At 41.7% G+C, this 18,043-nt stretch overlaps 1 protein-coding gene across 3 annotated transcripts in view; it reads left to right on the forward strand.

The window, feature by feature from the left end:
* Nucleotides 1-18,043, forward strand: part of IGF2R (insulin like growth factor 2 receptor) — a 99,903-nt gene that overhangs the window by 23,721 nt on the left and 58,139 nt on the right. For 2 of the 3 annotated variants that reach the window (XM_084827953.1, XM_084827952.1), the window contains exons 3-13: nt 871-995; nt 2,310-2,408; nt 5,630-5,762; nt 8,437-8,557; nt 9,260-9,377; nt 11,005-11,167; nt 12,059-12,230; nt 13,806-13,909; nt 15,328-15,492; nt 16,758-16,898; nt 17,668-17,814. In XM_084827953.1, coding sequence (XP_084684079.1) covers nt 871-995; nt 2,310-2,408; nt 5,630-5,762; nt 8,437-8,557; nt 9,260-9,377; nt 11,005-11,167; nt 12,059-12,230; nt 13,806-13,909; nt 15,328-15,492; nt 16,758-16,898; nt 17,668-17,814 — 1,488 coding nt within the window. Of the gene's footprint in view, nt 1-870; nt 996-2,309; nt 2,409-5,629; nt 5,763-8,433; nt 8,558-9,259; nt 9,378-11,004; nt 11,168-12,058; nt 12,231-13,805; nt 13,910-15,327; nt 15,493-16,757; nt 16,899-17,667; nt 17,815-18,043 lie in introns of all 3 variants that reach the window. The other variant, XM_084827951.1, reaches the window with a different exon arrangement.

Raw genomic sequence — 18,043 nt, forward strand, 5'->3', positions numbered from 1 at the left:
ACCTGGGGCAACCCACAGAGAGACTGTTCGAGAAGTCATTGCTCATTGAATTCCCCAGCTGGGATCAATAGGAAGCCATAAAACCAGATGAACCTGCTAAGAGGTGTGTATTAAAGGCAGAAGAACCCTGAAAAGCCTTAAGAGCAGTTTGTCTGACCACTCTGGACAGGCTGGAGCTGTGGTTGTGTCTTGTGTCTTCATTCTCATATCAACTCACATTTTAGAGAGCATCCAGATGATGTTTTCAAATTGTTCACTCCCGGGATTTTCTGTGTTCCCCTCCATTTTTTCAGACCATATACATATAGATATATATTAAAGAAACACCACAAATTGGGTCTGAAAAAATACAGGAATAAAATACAGAAAACACTGGGAGTGAACAATGCAGAAGCACCATCTGGATGCTCTGTAAAATGTGAATGGACAAAGGATGCAAATTCCAGGAAAAGAATTTTTCTCAAATGTTGACACAGTTATCTGAATAGGCAGTTGCTATTCTGCCTAATCTGGGTATATACGAAGTCTGTTAGGGTGTATATGTTAAGGGTGGGGTTACAACTTTCCTTTCAACAACATCTGTCTCTGGGAGTTATTTCTCCATTTTGATACCTGTGCATTTGTACTGACCAGCACATGGAGAGGGCTGGGGACTTGTTTTCAGAGTGTTATGCCTTGGTACATAAACTATTCATGGTATGCTTAGTGTTCTTTTGATTTTTGTTATGCTGGCTTTGTATTGTTGGGGATTTTGGGTGTATTTTAATTCTTAATTTGCATTTTGTATTTTATCGCTAGAAGCTTCCTTGTGAAGATACTGTTCTAAAAGGCAAGGTTATAAATATATAAAGTTTATTTTTTGCCATTCAGGTGACTCTTCATTGAAGAAAAGTTCTAAATTGCTCTTGGAGTTCAACACTAGCCAGTCTTGTTCACATCAAGGTGCTCAGCATACGTTACAAAGCAACATCAATTTCTATTGTGGGAAGAGTCTAGTAAGTATGGCATTGCGAAGTATTTTTCTTGTTTCAAAAATTATACAAGAATGTTGGCGTGATTGCAATAAATCAAACCCATTCTTTTTAAAAATTTCTTTTTCCTGTAAGTTTCCAGATACCCTTAGATACTTCCTGAATATAACTCATAATCTGTAAATACTGGAAAAAGGGGAGATACAAACTTGCATTCTTATGTGCTAACTGAGCATTTGAACAGAGAACTCCCCGGGAAATAAAGTCTTTACATTTTACCAAGTCCTCTGCAAACCAAACAGCATAATTTCCCAGTTCTCTTGCTTTCTGAAACTGAATGTTAGTAAATAATGCGGCTAAAGGGGAAATGCCGAGTGCCAAGCATCAAACTGCATTTTTGTGGAATTCTATCTGCTTTGCTCTTGCAATGTATCTGTGCCCTTCCATCGTATATGGTTGTCCCGCTTAATTATCTGTTGCTGAAATGTTTCCCATGGGTTCCCAATTTCCCCCCCATGTTTTTAAAGAACCTATTAAAATATTGAAAAATGTCATTGATAAGTACCAACCTAAATAGGCAAATACAATCTTATTGAGAAATACAAAAAAGTTAGATCGAAAAGATAAAAGCTTTTAAAACAATAGAAAATAAAGGATTATTCTAAAGATCTATCTATAGAGAACATTCATCTATAATTCTATATGTATATGGTGTTAGCTCTTCTACATCACATGAGATCAGGTAAAAAGCCTATTGCCCAAACATGTCCATACCAACTGGAATATTCCCATTTTTAATTGAACAATATCATGTAAAGCTAAACTCTCTCATCTGGCTAAATGTGACTTGTATTTTATTTTAGTGGTTATAGTTACACCTCTCTTTTTAACCAAGATTGGCTGCTAGAGCAGCTTAAAATGATGGTCCAGTCGTTGTCGTTGTCATTGTCGTTGTTGTTACTACTACTAGTAGTAGTAGTACTACAACAATATTGGGGATAAATTGGTGCATGATTTTTAAATTGGTGCATGATTTTTATTGAGCAATCAATATTCGCTCCGTACTCAAATTCCCAAATGATTACGTTGTCTTATTTTCCCGGGTAACTTAGTTGTTGGCCTGTGTGTATCTGTCTCCACATTCCAGTTTCATTATGCATCTGATTATGAAATAAGCTTATGTCTAAAAAAAAGATCAACAATAAATTACCTGCTAGAGCACTTTTGTTCTAGCTTTGGATGATTGGTTTCTTTTAAAGTGTTTGATGAAATTAAGCTTTGTTTTCCGTTTCAAAGTGTGAAATGACAAATGTTTTATCTCACCACTTTTTAAATTAGGGTTCCCCAGAATTTGTGACTTCAACTGAATGTGTGCACTATTTTGAATGGAAGACGTTTGTTGCATGTAAGAAGGAGTTGTTCAGATCAACAGGAGAGGTAATGCAAGTTCTAGGAGAACATACAAACATAGCTGCCCACCCTTGAACTAAATAATTATGTAAAACTTTAATTTTGCCTATTTCTGCTTTAAATGAACCATTCATTTTGGGGTCCAGTTCTTAAGGTGCTCAGTACAGGGACCAAGTATTAACCTTGGGGACCCCTTGCCCCCTCAACAGAGTAAGTATGTTTGGCAAAGGGAGAGCATGAGGAGGGAGGCAGGGGGGAGAGTTGGCATTATTAAGATGTTCAAGGCCTCATTGTACTTGCAGTGCTATCACTGGGAATATGATTGAATGGAAAAGATCTTAAATAAGCTAATTTGGGACTGATCTGGATTGAGGTAAAATTAACATGTTCGAGGTAGGCACAGTTCAAGTCAAGCCTTGGAGGTCAAGCCTTGGCTCAGCCACGTCAAGCCTTGGATCAGCCACTGCAGCCATCTACTCTAAGAAAGGGAGAAGGAAGGCAAGCAAGTGGCAGAGGCGGCTGCTTCTCAGTGCTGTTGTGTTTGCCGTAGTGAGCACGGAGCAGCCACAGCAGGGGTTCCTGGTTGTGGTGTTCTTTTCTAGGACCTTGACTGGCCTATCTTATCTTCTATACTCCTAAACAGTTTTTATTTATTTATTTATTTATTTATTATTTTAAAAAAAATAATCGCCCATCTGGCTGGTCACCCGGCCACTCTGGGCGATGTACAACAGTACAATTTAAAACAGTAAAATTACACATTAAACATTATTTAAAAATACCCTAACCCACCCCAAATGCCTGCCTGAATAATCAAGTTTTCAGTGTGTGGCGGCTCATTAAAGAGGGGGCATGGCGGAGTTCATTAGGGAAGGAGTTCCACAGAGTGGGGGCCACCACAGAAAAGGCCCTCTTCCTCGTCCTCACCAGCTTAGCTGTCCTGGCTGATGGGACAGAGAGAAGGCCATCCGAGGCTGATCTTGTTGAGCGGCCTGTCTGGTGTTGCTGGAGGCGCTCCTTGAGATAGGCTGGGCCAGAATCGTATAGGGTTTTAAAGGTCAAAACCAACACTTTGAATTTGGCCCAGAAAACAACTGGTAGCCAGTGCAACTCCTTCAGCACCGGAGTGATGTGATCATGCTGGTGGCTGCCTTTAAGGCGAACTGCCGCATTCTGTACCAGCTGCAGCTTCCGAACCATCTTCAAGGACAACCCCATGTAGAGCGCATTACAGTAGTCTGACAAGAGGAGACCAGGGCATGTACTACCGATGGGAGCAGATGGTCGGGAAGGTAGGGGCGCAGCCGTCGTATCAGATGGAGTTGATACAACGCTATCCTGCTCACGGCTGACACCTGAGCCTCCACGGACAGTTGGGAGTCTAAAATGACCCCCAGGCTGCGGACCTGGTCTTTCAAGGGTAGCCATACCCCATTCAACACCAGGTCAACACCCCCCAACCTACTCTTGTCTCCCACCAAATGTACCTCAGTCTTGTCAGGGTTCAGCTTCAGCTTATTCCTCCCTATCCAGCCACTCACCGTCTCAAGACATTTAGAGAGGAATTCTACAGCCAACCCTAGTAAAGATTTGAACGAGAGGTAGAGCTGTGTGTCATCCGCATATTGATGGCACTGCACCCCAAACCTCCTGATGATAGCCCCCAGCGGCTTCACATAGATGTTAAATAGCATCGGGGAGAGGATGCAACCTTGTGGTACCCCACACGTGAGTGGCCACGGGTCCGACACCTCCTCTCCCAGTGCTACCCTCTGGTGCCTGCCAGAGAGGAAGGACCAGAACCACCGTAATACAGTGTCTCCAATGCCCATCCTCTCCAGGCGGTCCAGGAGGATACTGTGGTCAACAGTATCAAAAGCCACCGAGAGGTCGAGGAGAATAAGGAAGGAGCATTCACCCCTATCCAAAGCCCTCCTCATATCATCCACCAAAGCAACCAAGGCTGTTTCTGTCCCATGCCCAGGCCTGAAGCCTGATTGAAATGGATCTAGATAATCGGCTTCTTCCAAGTGTGCTTTCAACTGCATCGCCACCACCCACTCAATGATCTTGCCCAAAAAAGGCAGATTTGAGACTGGTCGAAAGTTGTTCAAAACTTGGGGATCCAAGGAGGGCTTTTTTAAGAGTGGTTTTATCACTGCCTCCTTGAGGGCTGATGGCATCACTCCCTCCTCAAGGGAGGCGTTCACCACCACCCTGACCCCCTCACCCAGCCTCTCTGCAGCTCATAATGAGCCAAGATGGGCAAGGATCAAGTAAGCAGGTGGTCGGCTTTACAAATGAAAGCACCTTGTCCACTTCATCAGAAGGAAGAAGCTGGAACCGATCCCACAAAACTGGTTTGCCACAGACCGCCTCTCACTCGCTAACTGTATCTACGGCGCATGGAATAACACTTCTGATCCAATCAATTTTATCCGCGAAGTGCCTTGCCAAGGCCTCACAGGAGGCCTTAGAATGCTCCAGCGGTTCTGGAGCAACTGGACCAACCAGGCTCCAGACCACTTGGAACAGCCTCCTGGGTCAGCACTCTGCGGACGCGATAGAGGCAGCGTAGTATTCCTTTTTTGCTGCCTTCATCGCCACGTGATAGGCTGAAGATGCAGCTCTAGCCCGTGTCCGATCGTCTTTGGAGCGGGACTTCCGCCACCGGCGCTCTAGCCGTCTCACCTCCTGTTTCAGAGCTCGTAACCATGGATTGAACCATGGTGCAGTTCAAACCCTGTTCAGGGGGACAGGGCGTTTCGGAGCCACCCAATCTAGTGCCCCAGTGATTGCAGCATTCCACCCACCCCCCAGGGTCTCAACCAAGTGGCCGTTTGCATGCTCCAGAGAATCCTCAGGTGCGTTCAGGAATCCATTTGGATCCATAAGACGCCTGGGGCGGACCATTTTAATAGGTCCTCCACCCCTGCGGAGGGGTTGTGGAACCGAGAAGTCCAACGTCACCAGGTAGTGATCTGACCAATACGAGGAGGTGTTGGTGACAACATTCTGCCTTCAACCTGGCTCTAGCTGTGTACAATACCTAGTAGCTTTGAATGAGTGCCCATTCTCAGTAGCACCCATAAACTCAATCCAGCCATTTCAGCAGGGCCAGATGAGCATTGGCCGATCTGTGTTGCTGGCCTGGAGTGCCTATATCTATTTGGCAAACAAAATTACGTCCTGTAATGTCTTTGAGGTAGTGTAATATCTTTATATCACCAATATGTTTAAATTTTTAGGTGCCCTGCTATGTATTTGATGAAGACTGGAAGAAACGTGATTTGAACCCATTGATTTTGACTTCTGGAGGCTACTTGGTAGAGGACTCAGATGAGGATGTGGAGCTATACATCAATATCTGTAGAAACATAGGTCTGAACCTCAGTGTAAATGAAATATACCATAGTTCAGCCTGCTTTCTGGGGGGGGGGGGGTGTTAATTGATTTGTGTGTGTGTGTGTGTGGTCTTGAAAGGAGCCCTCCTGAGAACTGGTATATGTTTGTTAACCAGGTTGAAGAATGTTTTCCTCCTGAGGTAAAAGATTGTCCAGGCATGAAGTATATGCTTTAGAGCCATAAGCACAGAAACTTCCTTTCTCCCCCCAGCTCCATTCCATCCAAGATACTCCATATTGTCATTTTTAAAATCTTCTCTGCTTGTGCTTCCCCCCTCCCTCGTTCCTCATAATTGCAGTGCTTCTTTCCATTGGTTTTTCAGCTCCTTCTCCCAACTCTCATAAAAGGCTTCGAGCCTGCTACTTGGAGGCCTTTAGCCTGTATTTATGAGCAGAAGGTGGCAGCTGGGGTACTGAGTTTTCTAGTCAGAAGTGAGTCCCCAGGCAGTTGTTTCAAGTGTCTTGCTAATGGTATTGGCCTTGTGCCAATTCACCAACCATTTTGAAACTTTGCTAACAAAGGAGCCAGGCATGGCCAAAATTTTTCTGGCAGTAAGCCTTGTGGCATTCTGTATGAACAAGAATGGTTGATTCTTGAACAATTCTGGTATCAAGTAGTTGCAACATCTAATGACTCGGATCCACTAAAATGCTGTTTTACCTGATATTCTTTTGTCTGAAATGAGCAACTCCTTTACCACTTGAGGCTTGCATTTGGGATATATATTCCAAACTGGCTATCACCTCAATTATATAAATGGAACAGTGTGATGAATTATTTAGACTGAAAAGCAACAGCAACATTAAGGAAAGAGGATCCAGTAGATAATACATCATTCATCATAATTATAATATTGCTTTTCCATGGCCCCAGTTACATTTTTGAAGCAATATTGTCATGTTGTGCAAACACAGGCGGCAGGGGTGGTAAGAGGGTTGTTGGGTTCTGTGAGGGTTTTTTAACCATCGTACAGCCCCCGTTGCCTGGGTTTGCATGACATGACCAGCTGTAGCTGGGCATTGAATTTCAGTATGGTCACCTGTACGTGCCACCACCACCGTAGCTTAAATAAGCCATGGTGGCTGTTCGGTTGTGCAAACCAGCCCACTTGAATATATTGAAATAAAAGAGTTTGACCCTGATTGTATTCTAATATTAATTGATAGCTGATCCATAGATCAACCCATTTTTTTGGAACCAGCTGACCCATTTGTCCAAGTTATCAATTATAGCTTGGGAGTCAAAATCTTCCTTAAGTATAACACCTGATAGGGTTAATATATCTGGACTCAAGATTTGTCTAAACTTTTACTTAAAGGGTTTTTAGACTGCCTTACAGAATAATGTCTTCTCTAGGTGGTTTACAGACATATGACAAATATTCCTATTAGGGTAATACCTTTATTCCAGGAGTCCACAACACGGCGCCTGCGAAGAGGTCTACTACATGGTGCCCACGGGCACCCAATTTTTTTTAAAATTGTGTTTTTAGTATATGTACATGGATTTGTGTGAAATGCATTCTAGCAATTATACATAGGCTTCAACAAAAGCAGGCCAAATACCCAAATAAATATCCATTTGAAAGTGCTATCTATATGCCACCCGTTCAAATATTGATAGCATTGTAATGTCCTCAATTCATAGCATTATAGGAGGTGAGTGTTTATCCTTACGATGTTGTAATGTCAGTCTTAGCTGTCAAAAGGGTGCAGAGAATCCATTTACACTGACCATTTGTTAATTTCCATGAAGCAGGTAAATAATTTAAAAGAGCATGCACATCAGTGAATATTAAAGACTGTTCCAGTACAAAATTTATCTGTGTGATAACATCCCCCCACCCCAAGCAACTACTGGACTTTGCCAAAACATATATTTCAAACAAGCATTACTGTATTCCACTGCCAACAATTAACCAAATTAGACAGTCCCTTATTAAAAAGATGTTGCTGTGTCCAGTAGACACGAAACAAACATTTTTGCTGAGTAAGACATCCATAGACATGACAGGCAGATGCCAAAGTGGCAATCCACTGATTAGGCATTTTATGGGGGTGCCCACAGCATGGTCTCAAATTCCCAAATGTGCCCACAGGTCCAAAAAAGTTGGGGACCCCTACTTTATTTGGTCAACTCAAAGGTCACAAATGTGGAAGCTTTTGAGATCTCCAGATCTCTTCATCAGGCAAGATCTTACAAAATAACAGGTGGGGGTGGGAATAGGAATAGTGGGGAAAGGCTGGTGTGATGCGGACTTCCTGACTTCAACATCAAATCAGCCTTTTTCTAACATCTTGCCTGATGAAGAGATCTCAAAAGCTTTCATATTTTTGCATCCTTTCAGTTGATCTGACAGTATTATCCAAAGAGAATAAATTTTGTTTGACCTTTAACAGATCATTTATGGGAGTAGAAAGTTTCGTTTCTCTGACAGTAAGACATAACTGGGTGGGGGGAGTACTATACTAAGGGTGCAATCCGATGCATGTTGGGACACAATCTTATGCATGTCCCATGCTGGCTGGGGGATGCTGGGATTTATAGGACTTTTTCTGTCTAGACATGCATAGGATTGTGCCCTTCGGTCTTATTTCTCCTATAAATGTAAAATATGATGTTGGAGTAATATCTGACATTGTATTAGCAGGGAAGTCATCTGGTAAAGCCAAGAATTGTCCTGATGACAGTGCAGCGTGCCTGTTGAAAGGCGGTGATGCATTTGACCTGGGGCATCCTAAAGAACCACTCAAAAAGCTTGATAAAGACAGGTATGCCTGAAATCGTTGCGATATTTTTAAGGGATTAGCATGTGAATGCTAGTATTGAGTAAGTGGCATCAAAGGCACATAATAGTCAAGTATGGTTTAGTCCTCAAATTTTGTGCAGCCATTGGGAATATTGGTGGCTTGAGAGTTCTGTTTCATGAACTTTCTTTAATTTACTGTTCTGGAATTAATTTAGCCCAAACATGTTAACATTTGTAGGGCACAGTTAAAAATCACTATAAGAACGGCCTAGAATCTTTTTTTGCAATTTAAATTTAAATTTTTATTCCTTCTACCTAAGGGGAAGATAATGCCTAAGAAGATGATCAACATGTTTGTATAAATATTTTTAGTTACGTTTGAGTTTTCCTGGATTTTATTGGGTTTATGGCTACTGTTTTTATGCTTTTATCATATTATTTTTATGCTGGTGTGTTGCGATTCTACTTTTTGACATTACACTGCCATGGGAATTATATGCCAAAGGGCAGTCTAAAAATCTAATTCTCTTACCCACCCTCCCCGTATTTGTTACAAATGGTAGATCAGTATCAAACTAATATGCTAGTGACCACCTAAACTAAAATTATTTGAAAATACGACAGAAGTGGCTGTATTCAATTCCATTCTGCTGTTATACTCTGTGTGAGTCATCCATCTTGAACTGCTAGTTTTTCACATATATTATGTGGCTTTGTCTTTCAGGCTTTCCCTGAGGTATGAAACAAAGTTTGACAATCAAAACAAGAGGCCAGACTTCTGTGATGACCATGATCCGGCAGTAACTATTACTTTTGTGTGCCCACAGGGAAGGAGAAGAGAGGTAGAGTCTCTTTGATGGAAAAACTGATGGATCAAGTCCTTATCCCTAAAATAAACTAGCATATTTCCACTTCCCAAGATATTTTGCAGCCTGAGGCAAATGTGTGCCACTCCCCCAAATCAATCAGTTCACATTATCTGAAGATGGTCATATTATTTTGGCATTTGAGACAGAAAATGCCAGTGTGTCTTCACCTCCCTGGCAGTAAAAATACAATAATAAATTGAACTGCTTCCCTTTCAGGACACACAAAATCAGCTGCCTAATGTCACTGTTTAATAGTGGGGCTGGCCCTGCCACTTCAGTTAAAACATTAAGGATACTATGGCCCAGCTCCAATGAGAATCTATACCATGGCTTAGACAAAGCAGCTTATACAGACTTGGGTAACTGGATGGCTGTAAGACAAAGTAGTTAAAACAAATAAGGATATCCAACCATGGCTTGATCCTGTATTGTGTTCTGCTTGAGATTTATACCCCTCACATTCTGTCTCAAATAAGACACTCAAAGCAGCTTATATCAGTTCAGTAAAACAATTTGTCTTGCAACAATTAATACTTGTTAACTAACTAACATATAAGCAAAATAAACATTGCTTAGAATAAACCACAGTGGCCCAGGTTTGTACATGACAGGAAGCTGCAGTTCTCAAGTGAAAGCACAAGCCTTCCCTCTCCATCTCTCTTGTCATGACTTGTTCATAATTTTAAACTATGGTTTAAATTGGGTTGGCAGCGCAACTCCCATGGGTGTACTGGAGCCCAGCAATACCCTTGAGTGAGCCTGCGATCGCCACGCTTTTTCTTACCTCTGTTAAAGTTCATGGAGCGCAATTGCTCAATTGACTTCCATAGAGCTGGGGAAAAGGATGTCCTGCCAAAAAATTGCTTGAAGGAAGGGTAACCCTTAGGGCAGTAGGGTCGTTGGTGGTGGGTGGGTTTCTGTCCCCCAGCCATCTTTTGGTAGGGCACACTTTTTCCTGCTCTGTTAAAGCCTATGGAGAGATTTTTCACTGTATTGATTTGAATAGGGGTGACGGAAAGGGCTTGGGATGGGAGTGGCAAGAAAAGTAAAAAAAAAAAATATATCCAGAAAGGAAGCACCCCTAACATTTTACCTCCCACAGCAACTTATGGTGATGATGCCTGGGACACTTTTTCAAAATGTCAGATGTGCCCAAAGGCCTTAAAAGGTTTCCTGCCCCTCCTTTCGATCATTGTGAACTGGCCCTGTTCAGTTCCCAAACTGCAAACCCGCAAATACAAGTGAATGCAGTGAAAGCCAGCAGTTATATAGACTAAATGGTTATTATAGAAACAAAATGAGTGTGTGTTTGTATGTACTGCACTCAACACAAGTTGTTCGTATGTGTTGCACCACCTGGGGAGTTCAGGATCCATACTTAAGCATGTGCCATAAAGGTGCACCTAGCCCCCTTAGAATTTTGATAGAATGTATGACACTGGTCAATCTTGTTGCACGTTGTTGTTGTTTGTATGAAACAAGTGTATGTGTTACTGTTTCCTAATTCTGTTTCCTAAGACTTGCATCTTACCTATGAATTATGGGGCTGTGCCTTTAATTTTATTAAGCACTTTTATTTTATACTTTTGTTTTACATCAGGACACACAGCCCAGACTTACTGCTCAGAGCAACTGCCGGTATGAGATTGAATGGGTCACAGAATCTGCCTGTCAAAGGGACTACTTAGAGAGTAGCAGCTGTGTTCTGACTAATGAACAGCATGGTATTTATGTGAATTTGACAGCCCTCACACAAACTCCAGGTAAGCATCCTCCTTCTCTTAAAGATGGAACAAGGACATTTGTGCAAATAAGTTGTTAGCTACAGCAGAGGAAGAGGCAACTCCAACATTAGTGAAGATAGGTGGTATAGTCTTGCATGGCATTGTACCACTTCTACAATTGTCTCTTTTAAACGTGTTCCTGTCTATAAAGCTCCCTGGGTAAGAAAATGAACCTATCAAGGTGATAGCTGTGTTAAAGCCTTCTCATTGATGTATTCATGTTGTGTGTGCAGAAAGACTCAAAATGGGGGGAAAGTGCTTTCCCCCCACATGACTTCTAGGGATCACACAGTCCTGTGTGGACTGTACCACATGCCTGCATTAAGCTTTAATCCCCTTAGAATTGGGGCTTCTTAAAAATCAGAATACTGCATAGCAGACATTGAAAGAGCAACTAGCGAGTTCTTATAGAGGCTTTCAGTTTAAATTTGAGGATGAGAGAAAGAAGAAAGCTGCTGTTTATGAAGGAATCCAGAGTTGCAATATTTGTTTGCATAATTAAAATGTGTGGCTTAGTTGGATGGACAGATCTCCAGATGTTTTGGACTTCCTGATTGTTGGCCATGGTGGCAGGGGCTTCTGGGAGTTCCAAAACATCTGGAGATCTACCTTCTGCCCACCCTGGCATAAGCCATACTGCCGCTGAATCTTTAAGGGTGTGTTTGCACAGGCTTTTGAAGTGGCCGATGAAAGGAGCTGAACTGATGCAACCATGTGGGGGTGGTACGTGAACTGTCACACAAGCAGGTCATAACAGTGGAATAAGCTGATTATGCAAGTGTTACTGCTGTAAATGCTTATTTCAGTCTGTACAGTTGCCTAAATACTTTTATCAAATAAGTGCTTCAGTCTTAGTCTCCCTTTCTTTAGGGTCTGTGTCACCTTATGTTGCTAAACACAATGAAGAGTATTACTATTACCTGAACGTATGTGGGAAAACAACTAAAGGTGCCTGCAATGATGAATATGTTTCATCCTGCCAAGTCAAACCTGAAAATAGTCAGCATAAAGTGGCAGGAAGGTTTGTCAATCAAACCCTCAGGTGAGTATTCAGTTCTCTGAAGCTATTTTCTAAGCAATATCTGTTAAAAATGAAATCTTGCTTATGCAGTGTAGGGACTTGAGGGAATTGCCAAGTTACATGTGAAGGACAATCCTGCGAGACATTGGCTCTGCTCCCTGATTGTCATACTTAAAAGTTTTAGAAGAAAAAAAACTAATTAGGCAGATGTGATCTTTGAGCAAATGTATTTGGTTGTACTTCTGAATGAAGGTATTTTCATGACACTGAAAGCTGTAGTCAACTTCATGTCACTGACAGTTGTAAAAAAAGCATGTTTTGTTACTTGGTCACTTTTGCTCTAAACACTGACCATAATATTTCTCCCTTTATGTTCTTGCCTTGAGGCTTTCAATTTGTTTGTTCATCCCCCAGAGTCCCTGTTTCTTAATTGCAAAATAAATTAAGTAAAGGCCCAAGCAGAGAATTGAGGATATGCTAGCTGAGCCCTTAATTAATCCAAAATATGTGGTAACAGTAAACTGTCTCAAGCAAGATAGACTTAATTGAAGCTAAATGAGGGGAGGAATGGTTTCTACATTAAGCAGGGGTATTTTTTAGTAAATTAAGAACCAGCAAATTGGTGGTGCTTTAACCTGATCTGAGAAATGAAATTCCATGTGGGTTTTCTGAGTGTACTTTATAAACAAAACATATATTCTCTGGAAGCAATGCCTCAGGGTAGGAACAAAAGTGGTAGATGATTATTCTGCAGGTCCATATGTTCAGACACTTGGCCTTGAATGTAGGTTTTGGGGGCTGGGCCAGGGATAATACCTAAGCTGTGCTGCCTGCTTTTCAAAGTAAACTGTAGTATTGCCTCTACATGCATGCAGATGCATATTTATGTGTGTGTGTGTGTGTGTGTGTATGTATATAGCAAAACTGCACAATTGGCAATCATGAACCTACAGAGAATAAATACCGTATAATGAGAAATAGTGCTTTTTCTAGCATGTATCCTTTGGACTGTGATCCTATACACGCTTGCACGAAAGGAATTCCCATTGAGCTCAGTGGCACTTGCTTCTGAGTAGACATGTATAGGATTGCACTGATGTTCATGTAATTTACTAGTGGTGGTGATTTCAGTGGCTGAAAATCTTCTATCTAAGAATACAAAGCTAGAGCACAAAGAAATCGATATCAAGAAGGAGAGTATATGGATCCATTAGATTACCATCCTAAGGCAAGCTACTCCAGAAGATATACTGTCCCATTTGCCTGTCTGAGAATATTGTTTCGATGGAGCTGTACTGTTAACCTAGTCTGAACATGACAAGTTCGAGAAGCAGTGCACAAGTTAGAGAACTTGGTGCATGACAATTCTAATGAATATGCATGTAAAATGTTTAGACAGATTCCTAAAATTTGAGCTAAAATGGATAGCTAATGCTTCTAGGTAGAAATCTCTGTGGCTGTTTAAGTCCGAGTTGTTCATCTGATATAAGCCATTTTTATTTGGTTTCCATTTACCGTGGGCCACTGGTAAGTTCTCTCTTCCTTATATCAGATGATTATATCTAATCAACGTTATCCTTGTGGCTTTGAAATCAGGTATGCTGATGGGGACCTCATTCTAACCTATCCTGGAGGAGATGCTTGTAGCTCTGGTTTCCAGCGAATGACTGTCATAAACTTCGAATGCAATCAAACAGCAGGTGATGAACAACCTAGTTGTCTAGCGTCTATGGATTGCTTTGAGCAGTGTGTTTGCTTTGCTTTGGATCTGATTTTTTTAAGACCCAAAGTTACGTACTGGTGTAGATACTTATCTATTTGTTTGTTACATTTATATCCCGCCTTTCCTCCAAGAAATCCAAGGCGGCATACATTATCCTTCTGTTCTCCAGCTTGTCCTCACAACAACCCAGTGAGGTAGGTTAGGCTGAAAGTCAGTGACTGGCCCAAAGTCACCCAGTGAGTTTCATGGCAGTGTGGGGACTAGAACCTCCAACACTTTAACCATTACACTACACTGGCTCTCTAGATACTAGATAACACTGCTTGTGTGGGTAGAGGAAGACGTTTTGCTGTGTTGAAGTCTGATTCAGCTGCTATTATTAATGGTGTTACGCTCCATTGGAAAGCATTGAAGTTTTTCCTTCAGTGTAGCTTATATAAATGCAACTAAGGTATAGGACAGATTCATGGAGGGAAGGCACAGAACTGGGTGTTAGCCGCAAAAAAGCAATAGAACCTTCATGTTTGGAGGCTATATGTTGGAGGCAATGGGGGATGGCTTTGTCTCTGTGCCCTGCTCCTGAGCTTCCCAGCACCCTCAGCTTGGCCATTACTGGCTACAGCAGCCTTCCCCCACCTGGTCCCTTCCAGACGTTTTGGACTTCAACTCCCATCAGTCCCGGCTAGCATGGCCAATGGCCAGGAATGCTGGGAGCTGTAGCCCAAAACATTTGGAGGGCACCAGGTTAGAGAAGGCTGGAATATGGAATGCTGGACTAGAGAGGCCCTTGATCTGGTCCATTCTTACCCATCAGACTTCATATAGAGAATTTTGGTGGGTGGTATAGAAATGTAATAAATAATAGCACAATCTTAAATTCTGTAGAATTCAGGTTCTTCCAGCTTGTATCAAAAGACAGTTCTGTACCCAGCACTCTTAGATGAGGATTAAAACTCTTCAGGCGATGGTATTTGAAGGACTGCCTACTCGCGCATGAACTTGCTCAGTTATGAAGAACAGTGTTAAGGCCCCTCTCTGGGCTCACCACTTTTGATGATGAGATGGGTGGGCACCAGGTTGATGATGGCACTTCTGCTGTGGACCCTCATCAGCTTTCCTGGCATCAGATCTGGCATCTTTTAGATGCCAGGCTGAATAGTCTTTGTCTTAGACCTCTAATGGTTTTTTAGGGTGGCTTTTAGCTGCTCCAGAATTGTCGGTGGCTATAAATCTGTGTTAATTCATATGTTATAAGCCACCTTGAGAATGTTGTAATGGAAGCTAGAATGTAAATGCTTTAAATAATTGGTCTTCTGTATTTTTATATTTTCCCTGTCCTTGCTTATCCTTTTAATCCGTGCTTAACCTTCTTGTATTTTTATGAACATATTGAAGTCGATGATGGCAAAGGACAGCCAGAGTTTGCAGGCGAAACGGACTGCTCATATTTCTTTACCTGGCAGACCAAATATGCGTGTGTTGGAGAAAAGGAAGATCTCCCTTGCATGGTTGCTGATAAGAAGAAGCGCTATGACTTGGCACGACTGATTCGTCATTCTGGTACAGATCTCTTTAAATGATCTTAAGATACACACTACATTTTTCTTATTGGTTCTGCCTTACCTTGGCTGTCCCAGTAGGTAATACTGAAAACTAAAAAGTACATTTAACTGACTGGTTTTAAATGCTATCCCAAATAGTGTATGCTGCTGCCAGCCAGTGTGACTGCTTAGCCAATAATCAGGCATTGGCAATCTTCCAAAGCAAAGGGTCACTGTGGTGCATCGCTAGAAATCGCTCTTACATTCTGGCCTTTTGAACACAGTGCACGTGTGCATTGTATGCACTTAGCGCACCTTTATGGTCACAAAGGTTGTACTGCCGGAAGTGCTTCTCTGAGGAATGTATATCACAGGCAGTTAAAACAAGCAGCTTACAGGGAAGCCAGTAGAGGGCTTGAAGCCCTAATACAGTATGTTCTTAGCAGATTTGCCATAGCATGGAGAGACCTGCCATATTTTGGCCGGGCTGCAAGCTTTGACCATTCTTCAAGAACAAATAAATATGCATTACAGTAGTGAAGATCTAAGATTGCAGTGATTTCAAGGCTTGAGAGATAAAAAGATCTATGTGTTTTTTCACCACATCTCTCCTTAAAGAGCATTCCTAGCCAGTGATGCTACTTGACTTTGCAGGCAGGTTGGTCCAGAAGGTGGATCCCCACCCAGCCTTTCTGGATGATGGCCTTCATTCTCTTACTCATAGGTTAATATAATTTGTAACAATTTGTTTCATGCTGTTGCGGTTTTATCATGCCCTAGTTTATGTGGTGTTTGCGATAAGGGCCATCCACTGCTGCGCTGTAAACTCTGTACCTTACCGGTATAGGCTGTGCTGCATCAGCCAGCATCCTGATTCATTCAGGTCCAAGAATCTGTCAGACTCTCACAATCCCTTGTCTTGTCTGGATTCCTTTTCAGTACCTTGCCTGCATCCAACTATAGCAAGATACAGTAAAAAAAACAGGCTTTTGTGCTGACTCTTCTTGGTGCGTTGTGAAACAGCTTTACTACTTGCATGACACACGCATTTTACCTGCTGCATTTGTGTTTAAAACATCAAGAAAACTTCACAAGAAAAAAACTAAACAGCCTTCAGAAGGTCACTTCTCTCATTGCTCAAAGCATAACTATCACAGCCAAGCATCTACCTGGCCATTCTTGGTGGGGAAACCATCTGTGCAATTTTAATCCTTTAGACAATATGGCATTGAAAGGGGTTTTAATCTAAATTTTAGATTCTGAAATGTGATTTCTTAATTCTAGATTTGGAACAGAATTGGGAAGCTGTGGATGGTAACCCTGTTGAAGGAGAAAAGAAACATTTTTTCATAAACGTCTGTCACAGAGTACTTCAGAAAGGAGGTGCAGTGAACTGTGCAGAAGAGGCATCTGTTTGCTCAGTTGGTGAGTAGGTGACTGAACCTAGTCTTCCTTGTATGTAGGCTGTGCTGTTTGTCTACTTGCAGAACTGATAGGCATTCTTTTTTGTGTGTGCAGAACAAATTTTGCAGAACTGGTGATCTCTGATTTTATCGTTTTTGTATTTCTTCCACCTCTCATGTGAAATATTGTGTGAAAGATTTGGGTGTCCAGTGCAGTCTCTGCATAAATGTCCTCATGCATGAAACCCCCTTCAACATCTTGTCTGCAGAGTATTTGGGGAGGCTCAGTAAACAGGTTTTTAACACCCTGGAACTCCTAGGGTTGATCACATAAACTATGTCTACTGAAATCTACCAAAATCTATGAGCAGACAAAGCGGACGAAGAAAATATGAAAGTACTGGGATGTCTGCTTGAGATGACAATTAAATGATCTGGGAAAAATTGCCTTCTGTATATAAGAGTTCCTGCAGAAATGCACATGTTCAAAATGGTTACACATTAGAATTACAGGATAAGTTTAACTTGGAGTTTTGTTTTGGGATTTGTTTTGGCCGTTATTACATTCAATGGATGAATGTAATTTATGTGATTAAAAAAAAATAACTCTTAAAGAATTGTGTGTCTTTGCTTTCAGCATAAAGTAAAAACAAGAACACCTCCTGAACTGGTGTCTGTTTTTAAGGCTTTATTTTTTCATACAGCTTTGCATTAAGCCTCCTACTTGAGTTTCCATAAGACGTTTGATTTAAGCAAGTATCTGTTTTTCTCTTTTGTGTATGGCACTTTAGGAAAAGACAATAGTACGAAAAATCTTGGGACTTTTATGTCTGCTCCCACAAAAGTTGGGGAGAATATTCAGCTTCTCTATTCAGATGGTGATGACTGTGGACCAAACAAGAAAATTGAAACAAAGATACTCCTTGTATGCAAGCCTGGTGAGTACTTTGCGGGGGCTGGGGGATGTTAAATAAAGCCAAGGTCTATTAATACGTTTTCAAACAGGTAACTTCCACGAAGGTTGTAAAAACTGTGAAAGCATTGCTGGTGGTGTCCAGAACTGGTGTGCCCTCCTGCAAATGCAAGAACTGTTTTGCATTGCTTAATATGTGGCCTACAAACGACACTAAACCTGCCCAAATGTCTGCCTCTTTTTCTTCTCTCACC

This window comes from Heloderma suspectum, chromosome 1 (genome assembly GCF_057233095.1).
Source record: "Heloderma suspectum isolate Gila_16-S chromosome 1, 16-S_ref, whole genome shotgun sequence".
NCBI lineage: Eukaryota > Metazoa > Chordata > Lepidosauria > Squamata > Helodermatidae > Heloderma > Heloderma suspectum.